Here is a 23,018-nt window from a genome sequence, read left to right as displayed (position 1 = left end):
CAAGGGAAGGGAGAAGGGGCTTCTGAGCCCCTAGTCCCAGTCTCTTCCCTCCCCAAAACACCATTTTTTTATATTTCTAGACCTTTTCTCTGTGTTTTCACACAATTACAAACTTATAGAAATATGTCATTTCTACAAGAAACGTACGAATAGTGAAAGTGGACGCATTATTCACAGTTCCATGCACCAACTCAAGGTTCTTCACAGTAACTGAGGAGGTAGACCAGCTGCCCCTGTCTGCCGTTGTCAATAAGAACAGGGGGCAGAGTCATGAGCTTCCCCGTGCAGCCCCAGCGCCACCAGCCTTACTCAAGGACTGCCATCACATAGGCAAGTGTGAGCCCTGCTCTCCATCTCTCAATACGCAACCATCTACAAATTGATTTTTCTCACTAATTTGTCTTGTTCCATTTAATTTATGTATCTATATCTTTCCAGGACCCCTTGTACAGTGTGTGTGTGTGTGTGTATGTTTCTTTATAAAATAGGATTTTGTGATACACCTATTCTGATGTACTTAATTCTATGCTTATGGTCACGTAGATTTTTCCCTAATTTCTCACTATTATAAGTGACACTACAATATACATCACACTTTTTTTAAATGCACATGTGCAAATGCCTGTCTAGGCATAGACATGGAATAGCTACACTCAAAGGTGGGCACCTCCTGTCCTGTGGATGGGGCCAGAGGCCCCTGTGGGAGCTACCTACTTGCACCTCGCTGAGGGGCAGGGTGCTCACCTCCCCTCACCTCGTCAATGCATATCACAATTTTAAACGACAATCTCACACAACCCACTCCCGCTCCAAATTTCTGATTCTGAGGTTCTTCTAACATCTTTATGGAATGCCTGAGTCTTGTTTTTAAGGGGTATGTGTGGGGGAGAAGGTGGAGCTGTGGAATAAGGACCGACTGACAAACACTGCTGAGTAGGCTGTCCTGCCACATGGCCAGCAGTGTTTCTGCGCGTGTGGGCTATCTCCTCTCTCACTCTCCACCTCTGCTTTGTCCAGTTACCTATTGCCCAGTCAGGGTCAGCACAAAAAGCCATGAACCACCTTCCTGAAATCAGCTGCTCAAAGAAAGAAGCCGAAGCCTGGGAAGAAACGTTAAAATGAAAAACAATTCCAAATAAAGCCCTACTGTAGGATTCTGGGGAGTAAAATAAATAATAATAGCAGCAGTTTTATATTTAATATTTATTATGTACCAGGAACTCTGCTAAGTGCTTTGTACTATTTCAGTTCATCGCTACTAAAATGGTATGAGATAGCTGAGTACAATTATCTTCTAACAGGTGAGTAAACTTACTCTTTGGGGAGTTAAATTCACCTGTATTGTGTCTTAGATAGGTTAGAACCAGGTGAGAGCTGATTCCTTCTGTCCCCATAGCCCTTGCTCTGACTGTCATGGCACCAACTCCCAGTGCCAGCCAAACACCTACACAGGGCAGAAGATGAAGCCCAGCTTGGATCATGGTGCTGCAGCCTCATGCTGAACAAATGTCTTCTTGTCTTTGGACCTCAGTGCCCACATGTAACACGTGGCTACATCTTCTCAGTGGCTATCACAGGTTCTGCTTAGTAATTGTGCTTTTGTTGTAAACCAATAAGTTCAGAGTGTTTTTTAGAGAAGTTATATAATATTGGATTCTAAGACCTAGGAGGGCATCTAACTATTGACAAACTCTAGTATGGAGATGATTTAAATGAAGGGGTGTGTGAGGAAGAATCCCGACATCTTAGGAATTCAGAGAAGTAAAAAGAGCAACTTACTGTTCCAGGTAGCCCAGGGGGACCTGCAGGGCCGGCTTCACCCTAGATGAAGAAATGGAGCATTAATGATCATTAATCCTCCTGACAACCTGCTATGCCAGCACAGGCCTGGTGTCACCTTCCAGACAACAGAAACAAGCAACAACAGTCCCAGCACACACATAGTTAGATCCGCAGACAGATGCAAGTGTGTATTCACAATTATAAAAGATTTCAGACAAAAAAATGTGTTTTGAGAAGTCTCTATATTGATATATATACCTATAGATAATTTAAATCACTCTGTTCTATTCCACTGAGTTTATTTAATAAAGTTATACAATGTCCATCATCCTTTGATGACATTGATATTGTTCTCCTTTGATTGTGATCATAGCCAGTATTTGATAGTTACAGCAAACATTCCCACCTGTGCCCCTAAGCACAATGACTGCATTAAAGTCCAGCTCCCTTGAGAGGTTGGGGCCCACACCCACCCGCTCAGAGAAAAGCAGGCTGCTCTCAAATGCAGGGGAATGGTCTTGTCCCTTTGAACAACACAGGTTTGGGAGTTGAATCACCTGAGCTTGAAACCCACTTCTACCATCTTATAAATGATTTACCTCTGAGCTTGTTTCTTCTCTGCAAACCAATAAAGATAATAATGCATATAATTCACAGCACATACAGCAATGGAGAGAGATGCAGAATATGGTAGCACATTCACAGTGAGGAACCACAGTGAGCACACACAGTCTCAGATGCTGTCCCTCCTCAGGTGGCATCTGGGGTCACGGGATGGTGTCTAGGTTAGATCAGGAGCCAGTCCAGGGCTAGGTCTATGACAGGCCCTCTACATATGGTTATCAGGAGGACAAGTGAACAAGGTTGGCTCGGGAGGGACAAGGTCACTCTGAGAAAACAATATGATAAGAAATAATAGTTGATCATTTTTATCATTATTTCTATCACTATTTAACATTTAATTTCAGATATTGGTTTCTGCCTCTCACAAGCATAAACTCAATCTTTGTAGACACGCCCGTAGGGTACTTCTGTATCCCCATGAAGAAACAGAGGCACGGAAGCCTCAATTCACCTGCCCAAACTCACAGGAGTAGCCAGGGGCTGAGCCGGGTAAACCCAGAATCCACGCTCTGAGCTGGACTGACGTTCCGGAAGATACAGGAAGAAAAGTGCCTTAGCAGCACCACCAGGCTTCCCTGGCTTCACCCAGTCCTCTTCCCGATACATGGGCCTTGTGCTCAGAGGCCATCTCACCTAAACCCATCTCCTCGCCATGAGAGAGCCGTGGAGACCACAGCAGAGGGCTTCCTAGGGGAACTACGTGAATGAGCGGGCGCAAATGGAGGAGGACAGGGGACAGAGGTGTCTCCAGCCAGAGGACCCACTGCCTGTGGACAGTCTCTGTCCCTCCTCAGAGCTGCAGGGCAGGGAAGAGAGGTGGTGCCATGGGCAGGCCCAGGGTGCCCTCACCTCAGAGGCGTGGCTGGGATGCAGCTGTGGGTGCTGCTTCTCCCTGGGTGCTTAACTCTCAGCTCCCCTGAGGAGCAAGGAGCAGCCCACCCCACCTGAGGCGCAAAGGCTCATGTCAGGGTGGGGCAGCCGACGGAGCGCAAGGCAGCGCAGGGCCCGCTACCTCCCTCTTGGGACAGGAAGGCAGTCAGGATGCTGTGGAGGTAGGTGTGACCCTGCCACAGCACTGGAGGGGCTCCACGGTCTCCCTGAGCCTGTGTCCCTTCCACGTATCACACCTTGCACGTGAACCTTGCTGCTGACCACTGGCGGTTAACTTTAAAAAACTGACTGTTTTGATTTGTTTTCTCCTTCCTCTTCTCCCTCTTCCTCTCCCCACCCACCGTGGGGCAAGGCGAGCATTCTATCCTAAGCCAATGACCTGCCCTTCTGCTACTGTCCACAGGAGGAGAGAAGCCCTGGTCCTGGGACCTGGAGCAACGACTCTTTCAAGGACACAAGTCGAACACAAATCAGAGCTACTGGCAATGACACCTGGAAGGCAGCTCTGGCAGCCCCCTTTGAAGGACCTCTGCCCCCGGCACTGGGACTGGAAGCTTCCATGATGCCAGTCCACTGCCTTACTCCTTTGCTAGCAAAGGAATAAAACGTCTTTATCCTTTTTCTCAAACTTTGTTAGCATATGGGATCAGCATCTGGGACAAAGACCGAGCTTTCAGTACCATCTGCATTCAAGATAGGAGTTTCCTGGCACGCCTGGGAGCCGCGAGGGGCAAGGGCAGGGGGAGGGCTGGAAGCGAGGGAGAAAGGACAACCTGGAGAGCAGACACCCTGCAGGAGGGAGGGTGCGAGGCCCGGCGGTGCGTGGGTGTTACCCTTCCTCACTGTGCTGCTAACAGCTAGGACTGCAAATTCTCCCGGCAGGGCTCAGCTCTCAACTCTATTCATGCAGCTGTGGACCGCTGACTTAGCTTTTCTGTGCCTCAGTTTCCTCATCTCTGAAGTGGGGATATGATTGATATGATTGACAACCATGTCTCCTCTTGGGGTTGACCTGAGGATTAGCAAGGTCCCTACATGACCCCAAATTACTCACAAGCAGGGGATCATTTACACTTTACAATGCCCTCTGGAGGGAGCTACATGCAGATCCATTTGTAGATTGACCATCTTGGCACAGGAGGGCAGACAAGACACTCAGAGCCAGAGGACGTGGAGCCAGGACCGTGACGCAGGCCACCTTCCTGACTTCTGCAACAGTGCTCTTCCCACCAAAAGCAGGCAAACACACACACACGCATGAAGGGGTGTGTGTGTGTGTGTGTGTGTGTGTGTACATGTCTTTATAAAGTCACTGGGGGGTTACGTGTGTATGTGGACAGAGCCTGAGCATGAAGCAGCAAGAAAAAGCAGCTCTCGTGGTGGGATTCTCAACCCTTCCCACGCCTGCCCGCTTCAGAGTCTGTGATTTTGGGAGCCTGAATCGGGTCTTGTCCACTGCCACTTTATTAGAGATGGTCTAGCAGAGAGGAAGTGTTCGACCAGTCTGTGTAAGAGCGTGTCGGGAGGACGGCTGGGGCTTTCCTGGCCTGCCAAGGTTGTGCTGGCATTCCTCCTGGGCTAGAATCTAGCTGGCTGCAGTTGCCTGCTGGAGAAGCCAGCTGCCTGGTCCTGGTCCCTCAGTTTAGGCAAGTTTCTATACTTCTCTGTGCTTCAGCTCTCTGCTCAGTAAACTGGGGATTAAAATGGGAATAACCTCAGAAGCCACTGATTACCAGAGCAAGACGCTGAGAACTCAACCCACAATGAGCAGAAGGACAACTGTCCAGAAAACCCTGCCTCCACACCTGGTCAAGCTCACGGTTCTATCGAAGCTCCCTGGACTCCTGTGTGACTGGCAGATAGCATCAGAGGCAAGGCACTCACTCGCACCTGGCTTCAGTGACAGCCCCGCTCACGTGCCACCTCACCGGCAGGTCTCATCAGCCCCCAGCGCAGGCCCATGGATGAGCACGGTACACAGGTACTCACCTGGGCCCAAATCCTCACACACCTCCAGGCGTGGGAGGCTTGGGGGCTCAGCTCACTGCAGCTGACCATGTTTGGTCCTTCACCAAGCAAATGTCTAAAGGTCCAACATGCTTTTCCATCCCCACATGCTTCTCTGGGGCTTTGATTTGAAGCAAAATGGCTGAAATGCCTGCTGGGTGCTGCTCCATGCCAGGCACAGCCCAGCCAGCTTGCTAGGATTGAGTGGGAGGTGCCTTCCAACAAGGGGCCAGGGCTTGGACCAGAGTCCTTGGAAAGTGATTCTGTGGCTTCGGACATGAGTCAAAACCTCCTGCTCTCCTCACGTGCAGAGGGCCCTTGTTGATACCTGGGCTTGTTCTCTGTGTGGTGCGCCACACTCACCCTGTGCCTTTCCCTATCCAGCCTGCTGTCCCAGGAAGCAACCCTGAGGGCCTCATTGACCTTGTCCTCTGGTGTCCAGGATTGGTAGGAGACCAGAAGCAAGAGGAAGGACAGGAGGAGATACTGAGGGTGCCAGGCAGCAGGCTGACCACGTCTGTTTTCCTACCCTATGGACAGGATTCCTGTCAGGTTCCATCTCCTGTGACCACAGGTCTCTCTGGACTCTGGGGCACCTGCTGCTGGCCCTTCCTGGCCCCTTGGCTGTGCCTTGCCCTGCAGGGCTTCAGCACCTCAGGCTGGTCTCCCTTTGCACCTGACATGCATGGAACTAGTCCTTTCACTCCGTTCTCTCCAACTCTCCATTCTGAGCCTGTGCTCCCTGGAGTGCACTGTGTCTGTTGCAGTGTGCTGAGAAATGACCCAAGGTTGCCCTTCTTTGAGCTACACACAGTAGGGCAACAGAGACAGGCTGCCTTGCCTCTGCGGCTGGCCCTAGGACAAACCCCAAGTGACATGCTGGTGCATGACACAGGAGGAGGACATAGGAGTCGGGGAAAATGGGGCTTGGTTCTCAGCAAGTTCTTCATCCTCCAGAGTCTCCATTACCTGCAACACACTTAGGTCACTGACGCCTACCTTCTAAAGTTGTGCCGGGAATCAGGGAGAGGCTGAATATGAACATGAAAAGCACAGAACCTGGCCTGTAGGGGGTGCTTAAGAAATACTTCAGCATCATGGGCACAAAAGGGTGGCTGCTGGGAGTTTTCAGAGCTCAGACGAACATGTCATCTCTGATCCTATTGTTGTCTAAGTGGACTACACTTGCAAACAAGGTTTATGCCTAACTTATTTTTTCCTTAAAATTGTACTTTGGAGTCACATGAATCCATTCTGGAAAAAAACAACTCTAACTTAAGGAAAGGGCAACTATTGGCAACTGATGATCAGCATGGAATAAGCAACTCCTACCTTCTCACCCGGGTCACCTTTCGGGCCAGGAAGTCCCAGTTCACCCTTTTCTCCCTATAGTAAAAGACAATTAGAAAACATTAGAGCCAAGACTAAGTCTAAATCCTGCCTAATGCAAAAGGGTGTCCTGTCAGTGAAGTGTGAAGCACCTGGTACTCCACTTGGCATCTAACAGGCGGGGACACTCTACCCCTCACTCCCATCATTCTGTCTGAAGACACTCTTCCTTTCCAGAGCGCCTCCCGGCCACTGTCCTCTGTCCCATTCATGGACTCTGGCACTCAGTGCCCCTCCCAGTTCTTCACATTGAGAACTACTCTACTCACCCAGTCAAAATCACCACCTCCTATCAAGGGACTAAGACTCCACAAGGGGCTGCTTTCCATGGGCGCAGGCTAGGTGGCCTTGCTGGGAAGAGACAGCCATATTTACCTGGTTTCCTTTTTCTCCACGCACACCTGGGAAGCCTGGAGCACCTGGGAGGCCTGCTTCTCCCTGTGAGAACAAAATGGCGGCTCTGTCCATTAGGCACCTATGGGAGGACTCTCCTAAGGAACAGGCCATGTACTGATTGCTCTCCAGTTCCTGCTTTACAGCTCCCCATAGATCATTAGGTTTACGGAAGTCACATGGAAAGCAGAACTGTGGGTAAAGGGGAATTCCATAGACTCAGTCCACCAGGGCAACCCCTCACTATTTCCCATGTGAGCTATTTCCTCTCCTAGGAACCCTCATTTCACTTATCTGGGGATATAGCTCCTCCTGTCCTTTAGGACTCAACCACAATGTCACCTCTTCACCATTCCCTGACGTTTCCCAAGTCTGAAAGACTTCTCCTATGCCCCTCAGTGGCATTATATGCCACCACTCACTACAGCTGTTCAAGTGTTCTCCAGTATTCAGTTTATCTTGTTTGTGGTTGTGACCCTAATGCCCATAACAATCGATACACAGAGCAGGCTGAACGTTATTGAGCAAATAAATGAATTCATGAAATCAATGTGGTAAGCTCTCAAAAGATATGATTAATTTCTCTTGGCATATGAACAATGTATATAATATACAGTTGATAACAATGAATAAATGAAATAAAGAATGAAATGAATGGATAAAGGCATAAATGAACAGACCTTCTCTCCAGGGTGGCCTGCCAGGCCCTGCTCCCCAACTTCACCCTGGGGAGAGAATGAAAGACACTCCATTATCTTCCATGCACACTTTTAGACATGCTTGTCATTCCCTAGTTGGGTCCACACATGGCACCTGCCAGCCACAGCCCTCAGTTCTCAAATATGGAGCATTGTTAAAGGCCCAAGGGTTATAGCTTTGAAGACCAAAGCGAGTAGCATTTCTGGAGAATGGGGTTTCATACGCCTCATATTATCTTTTGCTTCTCCTGAAAGAAAGAACTCAAGGAATGGACCTGTCAGAGTTCATTCAGTTTGAATCCATTCATCTTAAACCCAAACACTCAGAGTTCAAAACAATGACATATCAGGGAAACAGAGACTCCATCCTAGGCCCAACAATGAAAGGAAAGCTGTTGAAACCAAACTGGGTGACTGGTGTCCCATGATTGTTGCTCAGTTTCTTCATAAACACAGGCAGTTCCCTGTGGTTGGAGGTAGGTCAGAGTTTCACTGTCCTTTCCGATGATATTTTACAATAAAGGAAGTCCTGGGTGAAGTTCCCAATTAGTCATTCAAACTTAGTTTAGAAAGCACACCCCAAAGAGGTACACACTTGTTCTTGTTCCTTGGAAGTTTTATTCTCAGTCACTAGATTCCTGCAATGACAATGTTTCCCCTGAAAATTCTCCTACTGAAACATAATATTCAAGATGGTAGCACTAGGAGGCAGGGCCTTCAGGAAGTAATTGGGTCATGAGGGTGGAGTTCTCATGGTTGGATTAGTGTCTTTGTAAAAGGGACTACAGGGAGCCCTTTTGCCCTCCCATCATATGAGGACACTGCTATATAATACCTTCTATGAAGCAAGGTGTCTTCAACAGACACTAAATCTATTGCCACCTTGGTCTTGAACTTCATGGCCTCTAGTGTGAGCAATACATTTATGTTGTTTATAAATTACCCAGTTTAAAGTATTTTGTCATAGCAACCCAAGAGAACTAAGGCAGTTCCTAAATAGCACTTTGAAGTGGGAGGCACTGGAAGAGAGGTTCTCTCCCTGATCCCTAGGAATCAAGCCTCTGTGCCCACCAGACTTCCTAAACCATCCATGCACAGAGGTGAGTGGTAGGGCTGAGAGGAACTGTAGCTTCTAGCTGACCATATGTCTTGAATATCACTAACTTCTTGAGTTACAATTTCTTTCTAACATCCACCATGATGTTTAGTAGAATATTTGGTGTAGATTCTCATAGAGAAATGTGGTTTTCTGATGTATCAGTGGACATGAATGAGTGGGTGATGTGCACCTACATAAGAAATTTCCCTATAGCCATGCCAGACTCAACTGATAGTGAAGGCCAGAACCATCAGTACTTATCAAGCCAACAGGAAAAAAAGGAAGGGAAGAGAGGGGAGAAGAGAGGAAGGAGAGGAAAGATGAGAGGAGGGGAGGGGCAGGGAGAGGAGGGGGAAGGAAAGGAAAGGAAGGGAAGGAAAGGCACATATTTTGTTCTGTAGCTCTGGTGTCACAAGGGGGACTGGCATCTGCAGTCAGCACATATTGAAATTCTAGATGCACTTCAGTGCGCCCATCAATTCCCCATGTTTACAAGCACAATTAGTGAGAATTGCTGTAGCCAGAATTGTGCAAATACTCAGCACTCAAGTTGTCACTTTAAATCTGCTAGGATGGTAACATTTGCAAGGGGAATTGCTTCTTGCCTGCTGAGCAAGGATAAGGGGCTGAGTATAGTTAGAAAAACTTTAAAGTTCATTGAAATGCCCCTGAACTTGTGCTGTGGAACACCATCCAAGTGCACGTAGAAAGGAAGCTGCCATCCTCGTGAACTCTTGAAGTGAGTCCCGAACTGCTGTGCACTGTGCATCCTGCAGAGCAGCTCGCCCAGGGTACACTCTTGCACCTCCACGAGTTGTCCAGAATCATCCTGGAAAGGGTTTTCATCTTCCGCTGGTACTCAATCCAAATAAAGTAACGAGACTGACCCTACACCAGGTCTCCCACAGCGGTTGAAATTCAGTTTCAAACTCAGAGAAACATTTGAAGCACAGAGCACTAGAATCATGCAAAAAAGACACGGAGGAGATGGAGCAGCAGACCTCTGTGCTTGAACCTTTCAATCGTTAGTGATGATCAGAAATGCCAAACACACAGACCGGAAGTCTCGGGAAGTCCCTGAGGGACCTCTAACTCCATCCCGAGATTCCTCATAATCGACCCTCGACTGCAGAACCACACGCAGGACACTCGACGGGCCGGCTGCTCCTGCAGACTGCGGAGAATGTGCTGGCACTCATGTGCAGAGGCCCCGGGCGGTGGCAACACCCAACGTGAGAACACACGGTCACCAGGCACGGCGACTCCAAAAGAAATAGTAACATGTCTGCAGAATAAAGAATGTAAGAAAACAGCAAACCCACCCAGAAGCTTTAGATCCTTCCTGGAAAATGACAGAATTTCAACCAAATGAACACTAAAAGGGAGGTTAGGTGCTTTTAAGACCACGTGATCCCCCAACAACCAGCTCAGGATATGCATGCAAAACACATAGAAAATGATTGTTTCAAAGATTTGGGGATCATTATTGATCATTATTGAATCTTAAAATATGAAGGACAAAGGATGGACTCGCTGGGCCCTACTAGGGAGCGGGAGGGCTGAGTTCTCAGAACACGGGTGTCAGACACAGGGGCCTTCGCAGGGGCGCTTGGAGACACTCCACAACTTGGGTCCACTTGGGTGTAACTGAGCCAGCCAGGTTCAATTTATTCTGTGTTTTTCTCTGTTCCACTTTAATTTGACCTTCTAAAGAAAGAAGATGGGGAATGGAGGGCTCGGGGGTCTGCCCGTCAGCAGAACTTCACTGGCCAGCAAGGGGTGAGCACCAGCCACCCGGTGGAGTCCAGGCCACTCCCGCTGGGTGGGAGTTAAACCTCTGTTCCTCCTGCAAAGCCTGGCGGTGTCCACCACATGCCTGACTGTGTGTGGGTACAGGAGATGCCAGGACGTGCTCACTGTCCTGTAGCAGTTCACGCCTCACAGGTGAGAGTACGGCCGGCGGGGGTGGGGAAGGGGCAGCCCTTCTCGCGGTCTCCCCAGAACCACAGTGCATGTACATGTGCCCATGGTGCGCACACTCCCAGGGCCTCCCTCTCCTCTGGGCTCACTGCATTCTGAGATCAGACGGGGGAGATGTTGAGCTGAGGGCCTCAGGGGACACATGGCTGCATTCCACCAAAGCCCTTCAGTGAAGCAGCCTTCTGGAAGGAGCTGGGCACAGAGTGGCTGTCCTCATGCACAGCACGCAGGTCTCTGCACTCACAGCAGCTGCTCAGTCCAGATCTCAAGCTGAACGCCAGTTTCCCCGCCCATTTCTCACACTCTTCACCCTTGGAGGCCCACATCAGGCAGACGTCTCTACCTCCTGCTTTCTGAAGGCTCCAGTCAGTGGGATCATCAGACGGAGAAATGGAAGGAGAAGCGAGGAAGGGAGAGGCTATGGTTCCCCACGCTCCTCCCTGCCAGCACAAGTGATGGCGTGAGGTTCCTTCTCCAGGCACAGCTCTGCTCCAGCTGAGGTCTCCCTGGATGCAGGCACCCTCCCCTCCCACTTCTGCTCGGGAGGGGACCCTGGCTCCACTGTTGCCAGCCTCAGGGGTGCCCACGTCCCTGCTGGAGCCCCTAACCCTGCTGCACCCCTCTGAATAGCCCCTTTTCAATACTCTGCTTCCCGCCATGCGTAGCGCATTGAGGTTCCCGCACAGCCCAGAACACCCATTAGAGTGAGATGCCCAATGAGCAAGGTGGCAAAGTCCTACCCGAGGTCCAGGCTTCCCAGGCAGGCCGCCTTCCCCTCTCTCCCCGGGGTCTCCCTGTAAGAAGCACAAAGCCAAGTCAGCAGAGGGCCCAGCTTGCAGGAGCATCCCTGCACTGTTCACAGGCCAGCAAGGAAGAGGAGCACTGGTCCTCAGGGGGCCTTGAGCAGATTGCTTTTAATGTCCAAGGCTTCCACGTCCTTCCCCAGTTACCTAGGTAGAAATAAAGAGCTCTCCCAATCCGACCTGGTAAATTCAAACATGTCAACCTGGTCCTGACCAAGGCCCAGGCCCTGATTTTAGAATGCACCCACAACCAAGAAGCTCTTTTGCTCCTGTGTTTGTTTCCCACACTCATGCCAACCTGGGCGTACCGACCTTGGATCCTGGCAGGCCTGGTGGCCCACTCGGCCCGTCCTGTCCAGGTGACCCCTGGGCCAGGGGAGGAAAGAAAGAAAATTAGAATAAAAGGCATATTTAGGATACACTGTGCTAAGTTGTTTGGAGCCAGGAGCTGACTCTGCAGCCAGAGGCTGGGGCCACAGGCCTTCCAGCTGCGTCCCCTCCCCAGAGTGACCAGTCTGCTTACACGCTATGCTGTGACTGACACACACAGCACCTCTGCTCAGTGCCCCAGATCCAGTTCCCCAGAAGTGTGAGGTCGACGGGGGGCAAGCTGAACCCCGTGCCCCACTCCTGCCCTCAGCTTCTAAGAGCACAGGGGTGACACTGTCCTCCGACTCCTGCGCTGCTCTCCAGGCTCCCTGTCACATGGTGCTCCTTCCCACGGTGCTCCTTCCCTCCCCTCGTCCTTCAGAAGAGCCAGCACTCAATCGCTTGGCCTGGTTGGCACGACTGCCTTTCCTTCTGACGGCAACACCAAGGGCTCCATGTTGTGTTTTCCAATTTAAAGTTCTCCTTCCACTCCTTCCTGATGACGTGGCAGGAGGGCTGCTGCAGGTGAGGACACCGGAGCTCCAGAGGTTGAGGGACCCCCTCCAGGTCACAAAGTTAGTCATGGGGACCCACAAGGGTCTCCTGGCTCCCCTCCCAAGTTCCTTCCACTACACTGAGACACTTGACCTTCTCCCTTTCCTCTGTCCTCTAATGGTGTGCCAGGGGCACACATGTAAGATAAGTAACTTCTCTTGATGACAGATCTCATCAGCTACTTTTTGGGAGCTAAAAGTTAATGCCTGTCAGCACAGTGGCACATGCCTATGATCGTGGCTGCTTGGGAGGTTGAGGCAGAAGAATCACAAGTTTGAGGCTAGTCTGGCAACTTAGCGAGACTCTGTGTCAAAATAAAATTAAAAAGTAGAGTTTGGGTTGGGGATGTAACTCAGTGCCAAAGCCGTTGCCTAATACACAAGGTCCTAGGTTCAATCCCCAGGACTTCAACAAAAGAAAAGTTACTTTCTTTTATCATCCTGGTGATTCTTCTGCCCCAGAACTTGCTGTCACCCCATTTAACATCCCGAGAGTCTCTGGTCTGGGCTGCTGGTTATTGAAAGAACATTTCCAAACAGCAATGTCATGGAAGTCAAGGTCTTGGGAAGAGTAGTAGGAGGGGTTGCTCAAGGTCACCCGGATCAATGCAAGCATGACCTTGACCAAGAGCAGATGCCAAAGACAGAGGTCACACGTCACACCTTAAGTGACCCAGGGCCTCAGAAAACTGTAAAAGTCTTTTAAAATATGTTTCTCCTTCCCATAACATTCCCCTTCTTCTGAATATTCAGGCTGATACACATATGCTTTGATGTACCCACTGGGCCAGGTAAGACTCATGTGTCCCAGCTGCCAGAGGCACCCACTACACACTGTTTATGGGTGACACTGCGGTTGAGGAATGCAGTTCACCAGGTGTCCCTACCTGTCAGTTCACCTGAGAGCACGCCCCAACACTGCATTTAAGTCTGACGCTGTCTGGCACAACGCGCTGGGCCCAACCAAGCTCAGAGTGCGAGTGCGGCAGAGCTCGCTGGTCCTGTCTCCTGAGCTCCTTGATCTACAGGCTCCAACGCTTCTGTGGCCCATGGAGAAGCGGGAGAGCTGCCGTGCACTGCAAGCCTGCTTTGCCTCCTCCTGGTCCTTTCTGCAGTGTCTGGGTCCTCCCCACTCAGCAGCTCCACGAGAGGACCATGTCACAAGGAAACAAAGCCCTCAGAGTGGAGCAGAGGCTGCCCTGGGGCAGAGCATCAGGAGGTCCAGCTCTCAGTCGCATGGTGCCAGGCTCTGGCAGGCCACTCCATAGCCTGCCCTGAAGAGGACAAGCCAACACGTAAGAAGAGATCTGCCTTCAAGCCTAGCTCCTGCGTGGCCTGATGTTTGAGCTGGCTGAGTTCCACCTGCAGGACTTGAAAGCCACGGGAAGGCCCCTGAGAGCCCCCGGCCATCTCAGCTTGCAGGTGGGAAAACATGATCAGGACAATAGCGGACCCTGATGGGACAGTAACAGGAAGAATGGCCACACCTGGACCCTTTCTCTCATCCCCAAGGCTTTGCTTCTGCTACCCTCTGGGCATCACTTAAGGACAAATCGTCACACTCTACAAGGTGAGGGACTTTCAAAGGTGTCTCTGGGTAACAACAGCAAGGGTGGTGGCCTGGGGACAGTGGCCCCAGTCTACACCCCAGCCAGGGCACATGGGGCAGTCCCAGGAGAGACAGGATGACCCCTGACTCTGCAGAAGGGGGAACAGAGCTGTGTTTTGGAACTGACCAGCGCAAGGAGCAAAGGGCATGGGAAGTCAACTCTGGGGGACCCCCAGGGCCAGTGGTCGTGACCTGCCACTTCTGACCCGGAGCAAAGGAGGAGAAGCAGGGTAGGTGGGAAGATGCAGCAGGATACTCACCGCATGGCCAGGAGGCCCAGGTTTCCCAGGGAAGCCAATCTCTCCAGGTAAACCCTAGAAAGAGACCACACGGAAACTGTTAAACTGATTGGAGATCGGATCCTTGTCTCGACTCCATTCCTGACCCAGGCACAGGCCTCTAGAGGGCTCTGAGGAGGGCACCTCTTGGGCATTGACCCCTCCACACGGATACAGTAAGACACAGAATTTCCACATCTCAAAGGTGGGCAGTCCACAGCTTGTCTGGTCAGCAGGTGGGGTCACTGCCATGTTCACCTCCACCTGGGGCAGGAAGGAATGGCCCCTCTGCCCACTGCTGGGTCTGCCCCACCCAGAGCCTACCCTATGGAGTTTCCAGTTGCCCCCCAAAACGTGAGAAGGGAAATGTTGACAGACCCTTACCTGGTCCCGTTTTGCCTAAAAAGTCAAGTCACTGCAGACGCCTGAGTGGGCACAGCGCCCACCATGCTGCCTATACCATGTCTCCTGCAGCCAACAGCCGCAGGACTGGGCTGGCTCCCCTGTTACTTAATCAAAGGGGCCAAGGTTCTGGGGGTCCAGAGGCATAGGGTGTCTGCATGAGGGGGTCCTCTGTTTGTGCCTCTGCACTGGACTTGGGCAGAGAAAAGTAGTGTCCATACAGGAAGAAGCCCCTGACCCACAGGCCATGGAAGCACCAGGAGGGACTTACCGGGGGACCTCCTGGTCCAGGGGGTCCTGGGACACCAGGTGGTCCAGGGGGGCCCTGTAAGGAGAGAGCGGGGTGATTACAAAAGGGCACAGAGCAGCCTCCTGGTGACACTGACATCTGAGAGAGAAAGAGGGCAGTGGCCAAATGACAAGGGGCTTGTCTTGTCTCGATGCCTCATTTCAACAGAAATGACCAACAGCAAAAAGGAAGGATCTGGAGCACAACGTGCAAGACACTGACAAGCGTCACTTTCTGGTGACAGGAGTTTAGCATCTTCGTATCGATACAGCACCAAGCCAGGAACTTGCCTGTTATCCTGGCTGACCAGATTCAGACTCCTGCCCATGAAAGAAATAAGCATATGATGTAAAAAGTAAAAATGGATTTTGTGCATTTTGAGAAAATTGGGGAGAAGCAGCTAGATTTTCTCTCTGTGGATCCTACGGAAGCAGTTAGAATTGACAGACGTCTGTGACACACACGTGTAGGTGAGCCAGGCTGTGTGCAGCCATGGAACAGGTCAGCCTTCCACTTCTCAGCACCCAAGCAGCCCAGGGGGTAGCTGTTATTCCCAGCAGGAGGGAGACGGGAGCTCTCTGCTTGAATTTTATCTACACACTCACGTGTAAAATACTCGAACATTTAAAGTGGAACATATGTATATGCATTCATACACACAAGCACACAGTAGGTTAACCCACTCACAAAGACCTTCCAGAACATTCCTAATCACTCACTAGTCAGGGACAAGAGCTGGGTGAACAGCATGGGTCTTGAGGGCCTGGCCCTGCTGCTTCTGTGGTCTGGGGAGTCACGCAACTGTACTTAAAAGCTCTCCCAGAGACTGACAGAGGCCAGTCTTGATGGCTCTTCTCCAGGCCTGCAGCCATGTGTTACTGCCATCGTCCATTCCCTGTACCTGTGCCCTGGACACCTTCAGTGGCCAGGAATGGCAGCACTAGGTACCACTAGTGAACAGAAATCAGGACAACTCCTGTCTCCACTGCAGGTCATGGTGGGGAGGAGAGAAAGGGGTAGACAGATGACTGTGTTAGACAAGATTAGTGCCTTGATAAGCCCATGAGCACAGGGCAGAAATGACCCCTGCACCTGGGGGAGGAAGGAGAGGGGTCAGAGGGGCTCCTGAGTCCTGAAGAGAGAAGAAACTGCCAGCAGGCCAGGCAGACGAGGGCAGGTGGAGCTGGGTACCTAAAGGCCCCTGGAGTTCCAGGTGCCGTGTTTTTGAGCGAGGACTGACAGCTCCATACGGGAACAAGATGTAGGCAGCGCCAGCACCCAGGAGGCCTGGGGACCCAGGGCCAAGAGCTGCCACTTTGCCCAGAAGGTCTCGGGTAACTAAGGGAGTCTAAGAAGGCACACGCTCGTTGCACACACGTGTTTAGAAAAGCAGCTTGCTGTCTGGAGGAGACTGACGGGGGTGGGTGGGCAACGGGTCACACACCCAGGGCCCCTTGCAACTGCCCAACAACCGGGCCCTCAGAGAGAGGGGGTTTAGAGCCCTGAGTGTCGACCGGCCTCTGAGGGCACCCAGCACCCTTCCGTACATCAGCCAGAGGCACTGCAGCAGAGGACTCCCTCAGCGGCCCTGGGGCCCTGATGGTTACGTCCGGGTTTTCCCACCCGGTATTCAGGGTTCTTCCAGCTCTGTTCACAACCTCCCTGCCCTCACCTCCACTGCCGCCGACCACTGCCACTGAGCCCTCGGGACGTGCAGAGGACCTGTGCTTGCCCAGGTCTCTCTCTGGACACACCCTCTGCCCATGCCTCAGCCTTCCGCTCAGGGCCAGCAGGGCTGCTCATCTGTCCCAGAGGCTGTCAAGGGAGGCCCTTCTTGTTCCCTCTGCAGCTCCCTCAGCAACCAGCCTAGGGCATGGCCCAGAGTAAGGGCTGAGAAAATGCTGGAAGAAGTCCTGTGGAGGGAGAGAGCAGGGAGCGATTTGTGTTCGGAGGTTGACCACGAGGGGGCGGTGCACACTAAAGAATGGCAGAGGTGGCTGCGTCCCCGAATTGTTCCCTTCTCTGCCTCGGTGGGGCACATGTGAGTCGAAAGCAGGTGTCAACAAGCAAAGTGGAAACTTCTGATGTCACCGGATCTAGATTTATCTGTCTAAGTGGTTCGCTTAGACCTGCGTGCCTTTGGGGTCTGGTAGCGTCTGTTCCCATCTCAGAGACATCTGCTCTGAGATGGAGCAACTGGGTCTGGCAGACCTGGGCAGTGCCCTGGGCAGGGACAAGTCTCCCTAGGGAATGAGCTGGGGAAGAAGCCACTGAGGAGGGCTAACAGCTCACCCTTCCTAGAAAGCAAAGGCCCCACGAGCAGCAGCACAGGCACCTGCAGCTTCCAGGCAACTACGGGCACTTCAGCAGGATCCCCAGGGCCTGTGGGCACCCTGGCCTGAGGCCCCCTGAGTACAGTTCGTTGCCTTTACTCCTTATGCTTCCAGTGATGCTGACGGTCCCCAGATTGGTTTGTGTTTCTCAAAATGTTTATCCTCCAGCTCTGGCACAATCTGGCTTTGTTGCCGTTTCCCCCTCTGGCCAGGCATGGGGAGGGCCAGCAAAGCAGGAGCAGTGTCCTGGGAGGACCCAGATGTGTGAGCCCTTCACCCTACTGGCAGGGCATAAAACCTCTCTCAACAGAAAAGGAGAAAACCCTAATTTTTAAGCACCTACTGTATGCCTGGCATTCTGCCAGGTCCTTGCACATACTGTCCCATGACCCTGGATAGTACCTGTCTCCTTGTCCATGTGCAAGTTCCTGTGAGGTCCAGTCAGGAACCAGGTCAGGGGTACAGTAGAGCCTGAAGCTCAAGGAGGCACCCTGGAGCTCTGTCTGCTACTCCCAGCACAGGGGCGAGCGCCTTGGCTTTACGAAGGCAGAGTCCTGCTCTCTGAAGTCCCACCTTCTGGAAGACAGCACAGGGCTGAGGGCTGTAGCACCCACGGGTGTGAGTTCTACTATTGTTTTGGTCTCCTCTTCTGTGCCAGCCCCAGAAGTCTAAGAAAATTCTCAATAAATATCTCTTGAATCAAGTTGTATGATTAATACAACATCAAAATGAGGAAACGAGTCACAGAGAGGGAAAGAAAAAGTGAAGAATCCTCTCCCCCAAGATCAGATCCTAAGAACAATGCCAGTGCAGACCCAGTGATGTGTCTGGGTTCCTCCTCTGGACCGGGCGGCCTGGAAGGAGGAGAATCTGAATTCACACAGGAGGTGCTGTATGTGGAGGAGGACCCCGAGGACCAGAGACAGTCACCTCTCCTGGCCAAGTCAGCACGGTTCAGAGGACAGACGAGGGCATGCCTCTGAAACCCTTTAGGGAAAATGAAGTTCCCAGGGCCTGTCTTCACTGGGGAGGTGGAGGCTGAGAGGAGACCGGGCAGGACCAGGGCAGGAGGGGACATGGGTAAGAGTGGTCAGATGATCCCTCATGCACACAACCAAGGACATTCAAATCCAGGGACTCTCCTCTGCCTGGCTGGGGACTCCAGGTGAGGCATTTGCATTTTCTAGGTGAGAAAACACTCCACAGTAGAAGGAAGCACAACCTCATCCTTCCTGGACTAGGGTCACAGTGCCTGAGCATCTCCATGCCTGGGTGTCACACTTCCTGTCTTCTGATCCTCAGCTTTGCAGTGTCACTTCAACCCAGGCAGAGTCTGCCCGGCAGGGCTGGGTGCTTTCCTCTTGCTTTGAGGTAACAGAGTAGCAGAGAGACATCCTGTGACATGGATTAAGGGGACCTTTGGGACCTCATCATCCCAGGCTGTGTGGCAGCTCTGTCCTCTAACAGCCTGCATGTGGCAATGCTGCTGTCCCCACAGAGGCTTCGGGGGATGAAAGGAAAGGCAAACACCTCACCCATCACTGCCGGCAGAGTATAGGATGCTCACAGTGAGGAACAGTGCCAGTCCTGAAGGACAGGAGCCCGGAACAGAAGAAGGGACCAGTCAAGGCGGGATGCTGCCAGCGCCCAAGGTGCCCTCAAAGGGATTCCCCAGCAGGAGGGCACAGCCTTAGTCCCTAAGGCTAAAGCTCTGCTCCATCCCTGAGCAGGTAGGGAAGCCATTCCTGGAGTCCCATTGTGGAACACGCAGGGCTCCTTCCCTCAGACAGCACTTGCTGGGTGCCACCATGCTCTCTGGATCCCAGGAGACCCTTCCTTTGCACCAGAAGACCACAGTCGTAGAGTAACAGAAACCACGCCTGTGTCCCCCCGGAAAGCCACCCAAGGGTCAGGCACCACCGGCAGTGCAGAGCTCCAGCAGCTGTGTGACCTGAGGGGCGGCCTCTGCTCCTGCAAGTGGAGAGCAGGTGCGGCGCTCTCTTCTCAGAGCTATTTCACGGGTGCTGGCAGGTGGAAGAGTCCAGGAGACACTCAGTGGGCAGAATCAAAGAATGACAAGAGAGAGGCTGTAAAGTCGCAGGAAGCGGGTGAAGCCATGATGGCAGGTCGGGCAGCTTCTACAGGTAGGCCAAGCTTGGTCTTGAGGGACCAAGGGGGCCTGAAAAAGTGGGAGTGTGAGAGAAGAGGCAGGCATCGCAAGCAGACGGAAGAGTGGAGCCGAGGCTGGCGGAGCGAGGGTGAGAACAGCTGGCTCAGGGTGCTGGGGACAAGGGGCACGGAGGGCAGCATGCCGGGGCAAGCAGCACTGGGCTTTGCCTTTGAAAGAGTGACACAAGCAGATCTGAGCCCAAGAAGACAGACTCCTGCCATCCTTAGACTCCGCTGGGAGGAGGACAGGAGGCAGACAACACACGCCCGCAGGGAGAAAGCAAGCCTGAGCTGGCCCCAGAGGGCAGGGACGCCAGGGAGGCGTGCAGACCGGGGCCGGCCTGGGAGAGGGGTCAGCACTCGGTGGCCAACTGGACTGGGACACAGATGGGCCTGAGATCCTGACAGGGCTGGGGCCTTGATGGAAACAGAGTCTGCAGGGGAAGGGACAGCGGGTTTGGCACAGTGAAGATGGGTTCAGCTTTGACGTGTTGAGTTAGAGTCTTGGGGACGCGAGTCAGCCAGGCTGCTGTGGGCGAGGGGGGCAGGGACAGGGTGCTGGTGTGCCCCGTGCTATGGGCTGAGTGCTCCAGGAGAGGATTTTGTAAGTTCTAGAAAAGAGAACAGGCCACAAAGAAGCCAGGCACTCCCTCGACTTTCCCCCATGAGGTCGTAGTGTTTGAGCGTCTTCCACTCCTTGGGGGACCTTATGGTTAAGCTCCATCACTGCGGCTGAGACTGAACCAGGCTCTGTGGCCTTCTGATCAGCTTTAATTGGCACCTTCACTCTGTACCCTCTTCTCCTGAAAATCAGTTTAAGCAACCCTGAAACAGAGCAGCTATTTGAGTTACCTCATTGATAAGCTTCTAAATAAAACTAGAATACTCAAAAATCATAGGAAAGCAACTTTGAACTTATTTTCTATTTTTTCTGCTGGCTCAACTGGCATTTGGGTTTTCTAGAGACCAGGATCTCCCTTCTTCTCCTCCAGCTGTCCCAGCTGTAGCCAGAGCAGCAATGGTCTAACAGCCAAGGACTCTTCATGTTATTGACCTCTTCTATAGATGAGAAGATCAAGGTTAAGGATGAATGATGAAAAATGAAGGGAATAAGTTGCAAGACCCACCAAGGACAGGAACCCCCAAGGTGTGGTGGGCAGGTCACTCTTCTCTTGGTAGAGAGAGAGAGAGCTGGGAGCTTATGTGACAAAGAGCGCTTTGGCTTCAGATGGCCAGGGTCAAACACAGGTGGCCCTGTATCGCCTCAGCAGTGTTAAGTAAGGTCTTCCCCTGTGGAGCCTTAGTGTAGCACGAAGGCTGCAGGTCACTGAGTATGGAAGAAAGAAGCTGTGTGAACCAGCCCGCCTGGGAGGACTTGGTGGCACTTCTCTTTCTTCTCCCTCAATCGATAATAAAGATATCCAAATAACCAGTTAGTCCAATCGTTAATGAGAGTAACATATTAGCCAATAGGTCTCAATGAATACAACTAAACATGACTGCTTTCATTATTATTAGCAAAAACAACGAAGGAACAACTCCACATATTAATTAGCCAATCAGCCCAATTATTATTAATGAAACAACATTTGATCCTCTAACACTAAGTAAACAGCTATCTAATGCAATTAGTGGTTACAATGATGCTGTATAAATAACCAATTAGCCTAATTATTGTTAATAAAGAAATAGCAAATAAGTACCCTGATTATACCTCGTTCCCACTGAAGTACATGTACGAGTCTATGGGAATTTGCAGAGCCTGAGAATCGCTTGCATAAATCTACACGGCAGTCATGCTACCTGGGCAACCTGGAGGCATCTGCGTTATGGGAAGGTGTGCACAATCTGTCTTCCCCTCGGGATGCAGACCCTGAGGCCCCACTGTGGTCCTGCCTGCCTCAGGGCTCCCACACAGAGGCCCACAAGCATAGCACCACCCAGCTCTCTGGCCAGCCTCCTCCCTGGCTGTTTCCAGTCGAAGGGACCATCCCACCCACAGCGCCAATCAGCACCACCCTGTGGTGCACCCTTCAGAGAAGAGAATACCCAAAAGGGACAGCACAGATATGCATATTTATTATAAGATGTCCCAGCAAATGAAATTTTTCACCTTAAAATGGAGCATGGGAAGTCACTACCCTGGGCCCCTGGGACTGTTCGGCCACCTCTGCCCCCACATGCCAGGCTAGCTCAACACCTAAACCCGAGTGTCCTTAGACCTTTAGTGGAGGCAAGCGCCCTTTGCTCACAGAAAGTTATCAAGAACAGAACTGCACGTGAATGCTAGGGAGAGAGTCTGGTGATGCAGAAGCTGCGCAGCGTGTTGGCCTGCCTGCCTCCGAAACCGCCCTGCTGTGGTTGGAGGAAGTGTCCCACAAAGGACCCTGAGTGGACGGCTTCATCCCAGGGTGAATGCTGGGGACGCTATGGACCTCCAAGAGATGGGGCCAGTAAGAGGTCCTCAGGCCACTGGGTGTGCCCTTGAAGGGGATGCAGGTCCCGAGTTTCTTCCACTCCCTGTTCCTGGCTGGAGATGTGAGTGCTCGCTCTGAGACACACTCCCACCTTCACCAGAGGCCACACCGATGGGCCACCCAATCTTGGACTTGAACTGTGAACCTCTTTCCTCTCATAAGCCGCCTGTGTCAAAACTGACTGACACACACCCTTTCAGGAATGTGCCTCCACGGAATCACCCATGACTTTCCAGGTCAGTGCAGGGACTCCATCTGTCACCCTCCAAACCCCAGCTCAGTGCAGTGGATTGTCCTCCAGAATTAATCAATCAGCTCCTCAAAAACACCTTTAGGTGCTTTGGCATCTTGAAATCTTGTTGATCCAGGATCTAGTTTCTAGAGATGGTAAACAACATACCTTCAGGCAAGGTTTTGATATGCAAGTTGACACACCCTAGCCCATATCTCCACCTATAGCCTTCCATTAGGCTCCTGTAGTCTGGAATAGAATGCTGTCCTGCCAGCAATCACTTAAAGACCAGATGCCAAGCAAACCAGACCAGCCTAAGGCCTAGAGCCTGCCTGCTGAGGGTATTTGAACTGCCCAATCCAAGCTGCTGGGCTGCAGCCTCCTTGCCTCTCCTTCCTTCCGAGCCTTGGCGTAACTTCTTCCCCATGTCCTCCCCTCGCTCCTCTGATCCCTGGACCAACTCGATGCTCCCCCATGCAGCCCTGCAAGATGTGCTCCACTCTGTGAAAACCATGGATGACTATGGTTTCAGGGGCACGATTTCCATAGAGGGGAGGCCCCTCTGATCTGCTGGCCTCGCCCTACGTGGATACAAACAAAACCGGGCACATAGTGGTGACACCATCTCTCCCTGCACATG

The 23,018-nt window shown here is 51.9% G+C and overlaps 1 protein-coding gene across 1 annotated transcript in view; it reads right to left on the bottom strand.

Annotated features, from left to right (window-relative positions):
* Col22a1 (collagen type XXII alpha 1 chain) overlaps nt 1–23,018 on the bottom strand; it is a 235,778-nt gene that overhangs the window by 91,515 nt on the left and 121,245 nt on the right. The window contains exons 24-31 of the mRNA XM_047525428.1: nt 15,150–15,203; nt 14,459–14,512; nt 11,979–12,032; nt 11,604–11,657; nt 7,767–7,811; nt 7,069–7,131; nt 6,637–6,690; nt 1,780–1,821 (exon numbers count right to left, since the gene is read on the bottom strand). Of these exons, the coding sequence (XP_047381384.1) occupies nt 1,780–1,821; nt 6,637–6,690; nt 7,069–7,131; nt 7,767–7,811; nt 11,604–11,657; nt 11,979–12,032; nt 14,459–14,512; nt 15,150–15,203 (420 nt within the window). The remainder of the gene's footprint in view (nt 1–1,779; nt 1,822–6,636; nt 6,691–7,068; nt 7,132–7,766; nt 7,812–11,603; nt 11,658–11,978; nt 12,033–14,458; nt 14,513–15,149; nt 15,204–23,018) is intronic.

This window comes from Sciurus carolinensis, chromosome 1, assembly GCF_902686445.1.
Source record: "Sciurus carolinensis chromosome 1, mSciCar1.2, whole genome shotgun sequence".
Classification (NCBI taxonomy): Eukaryota; Metazoa; Chordata; class Mammalia; order Rodentia; family Sciuridae; genus Sciurus; species Sciurus carolinensis.
The sequence above is the reverse complement of the archived record's forward strand: the minus strand, read 5'-3'. Positions and strand labels throughout refer to the sequence as shown.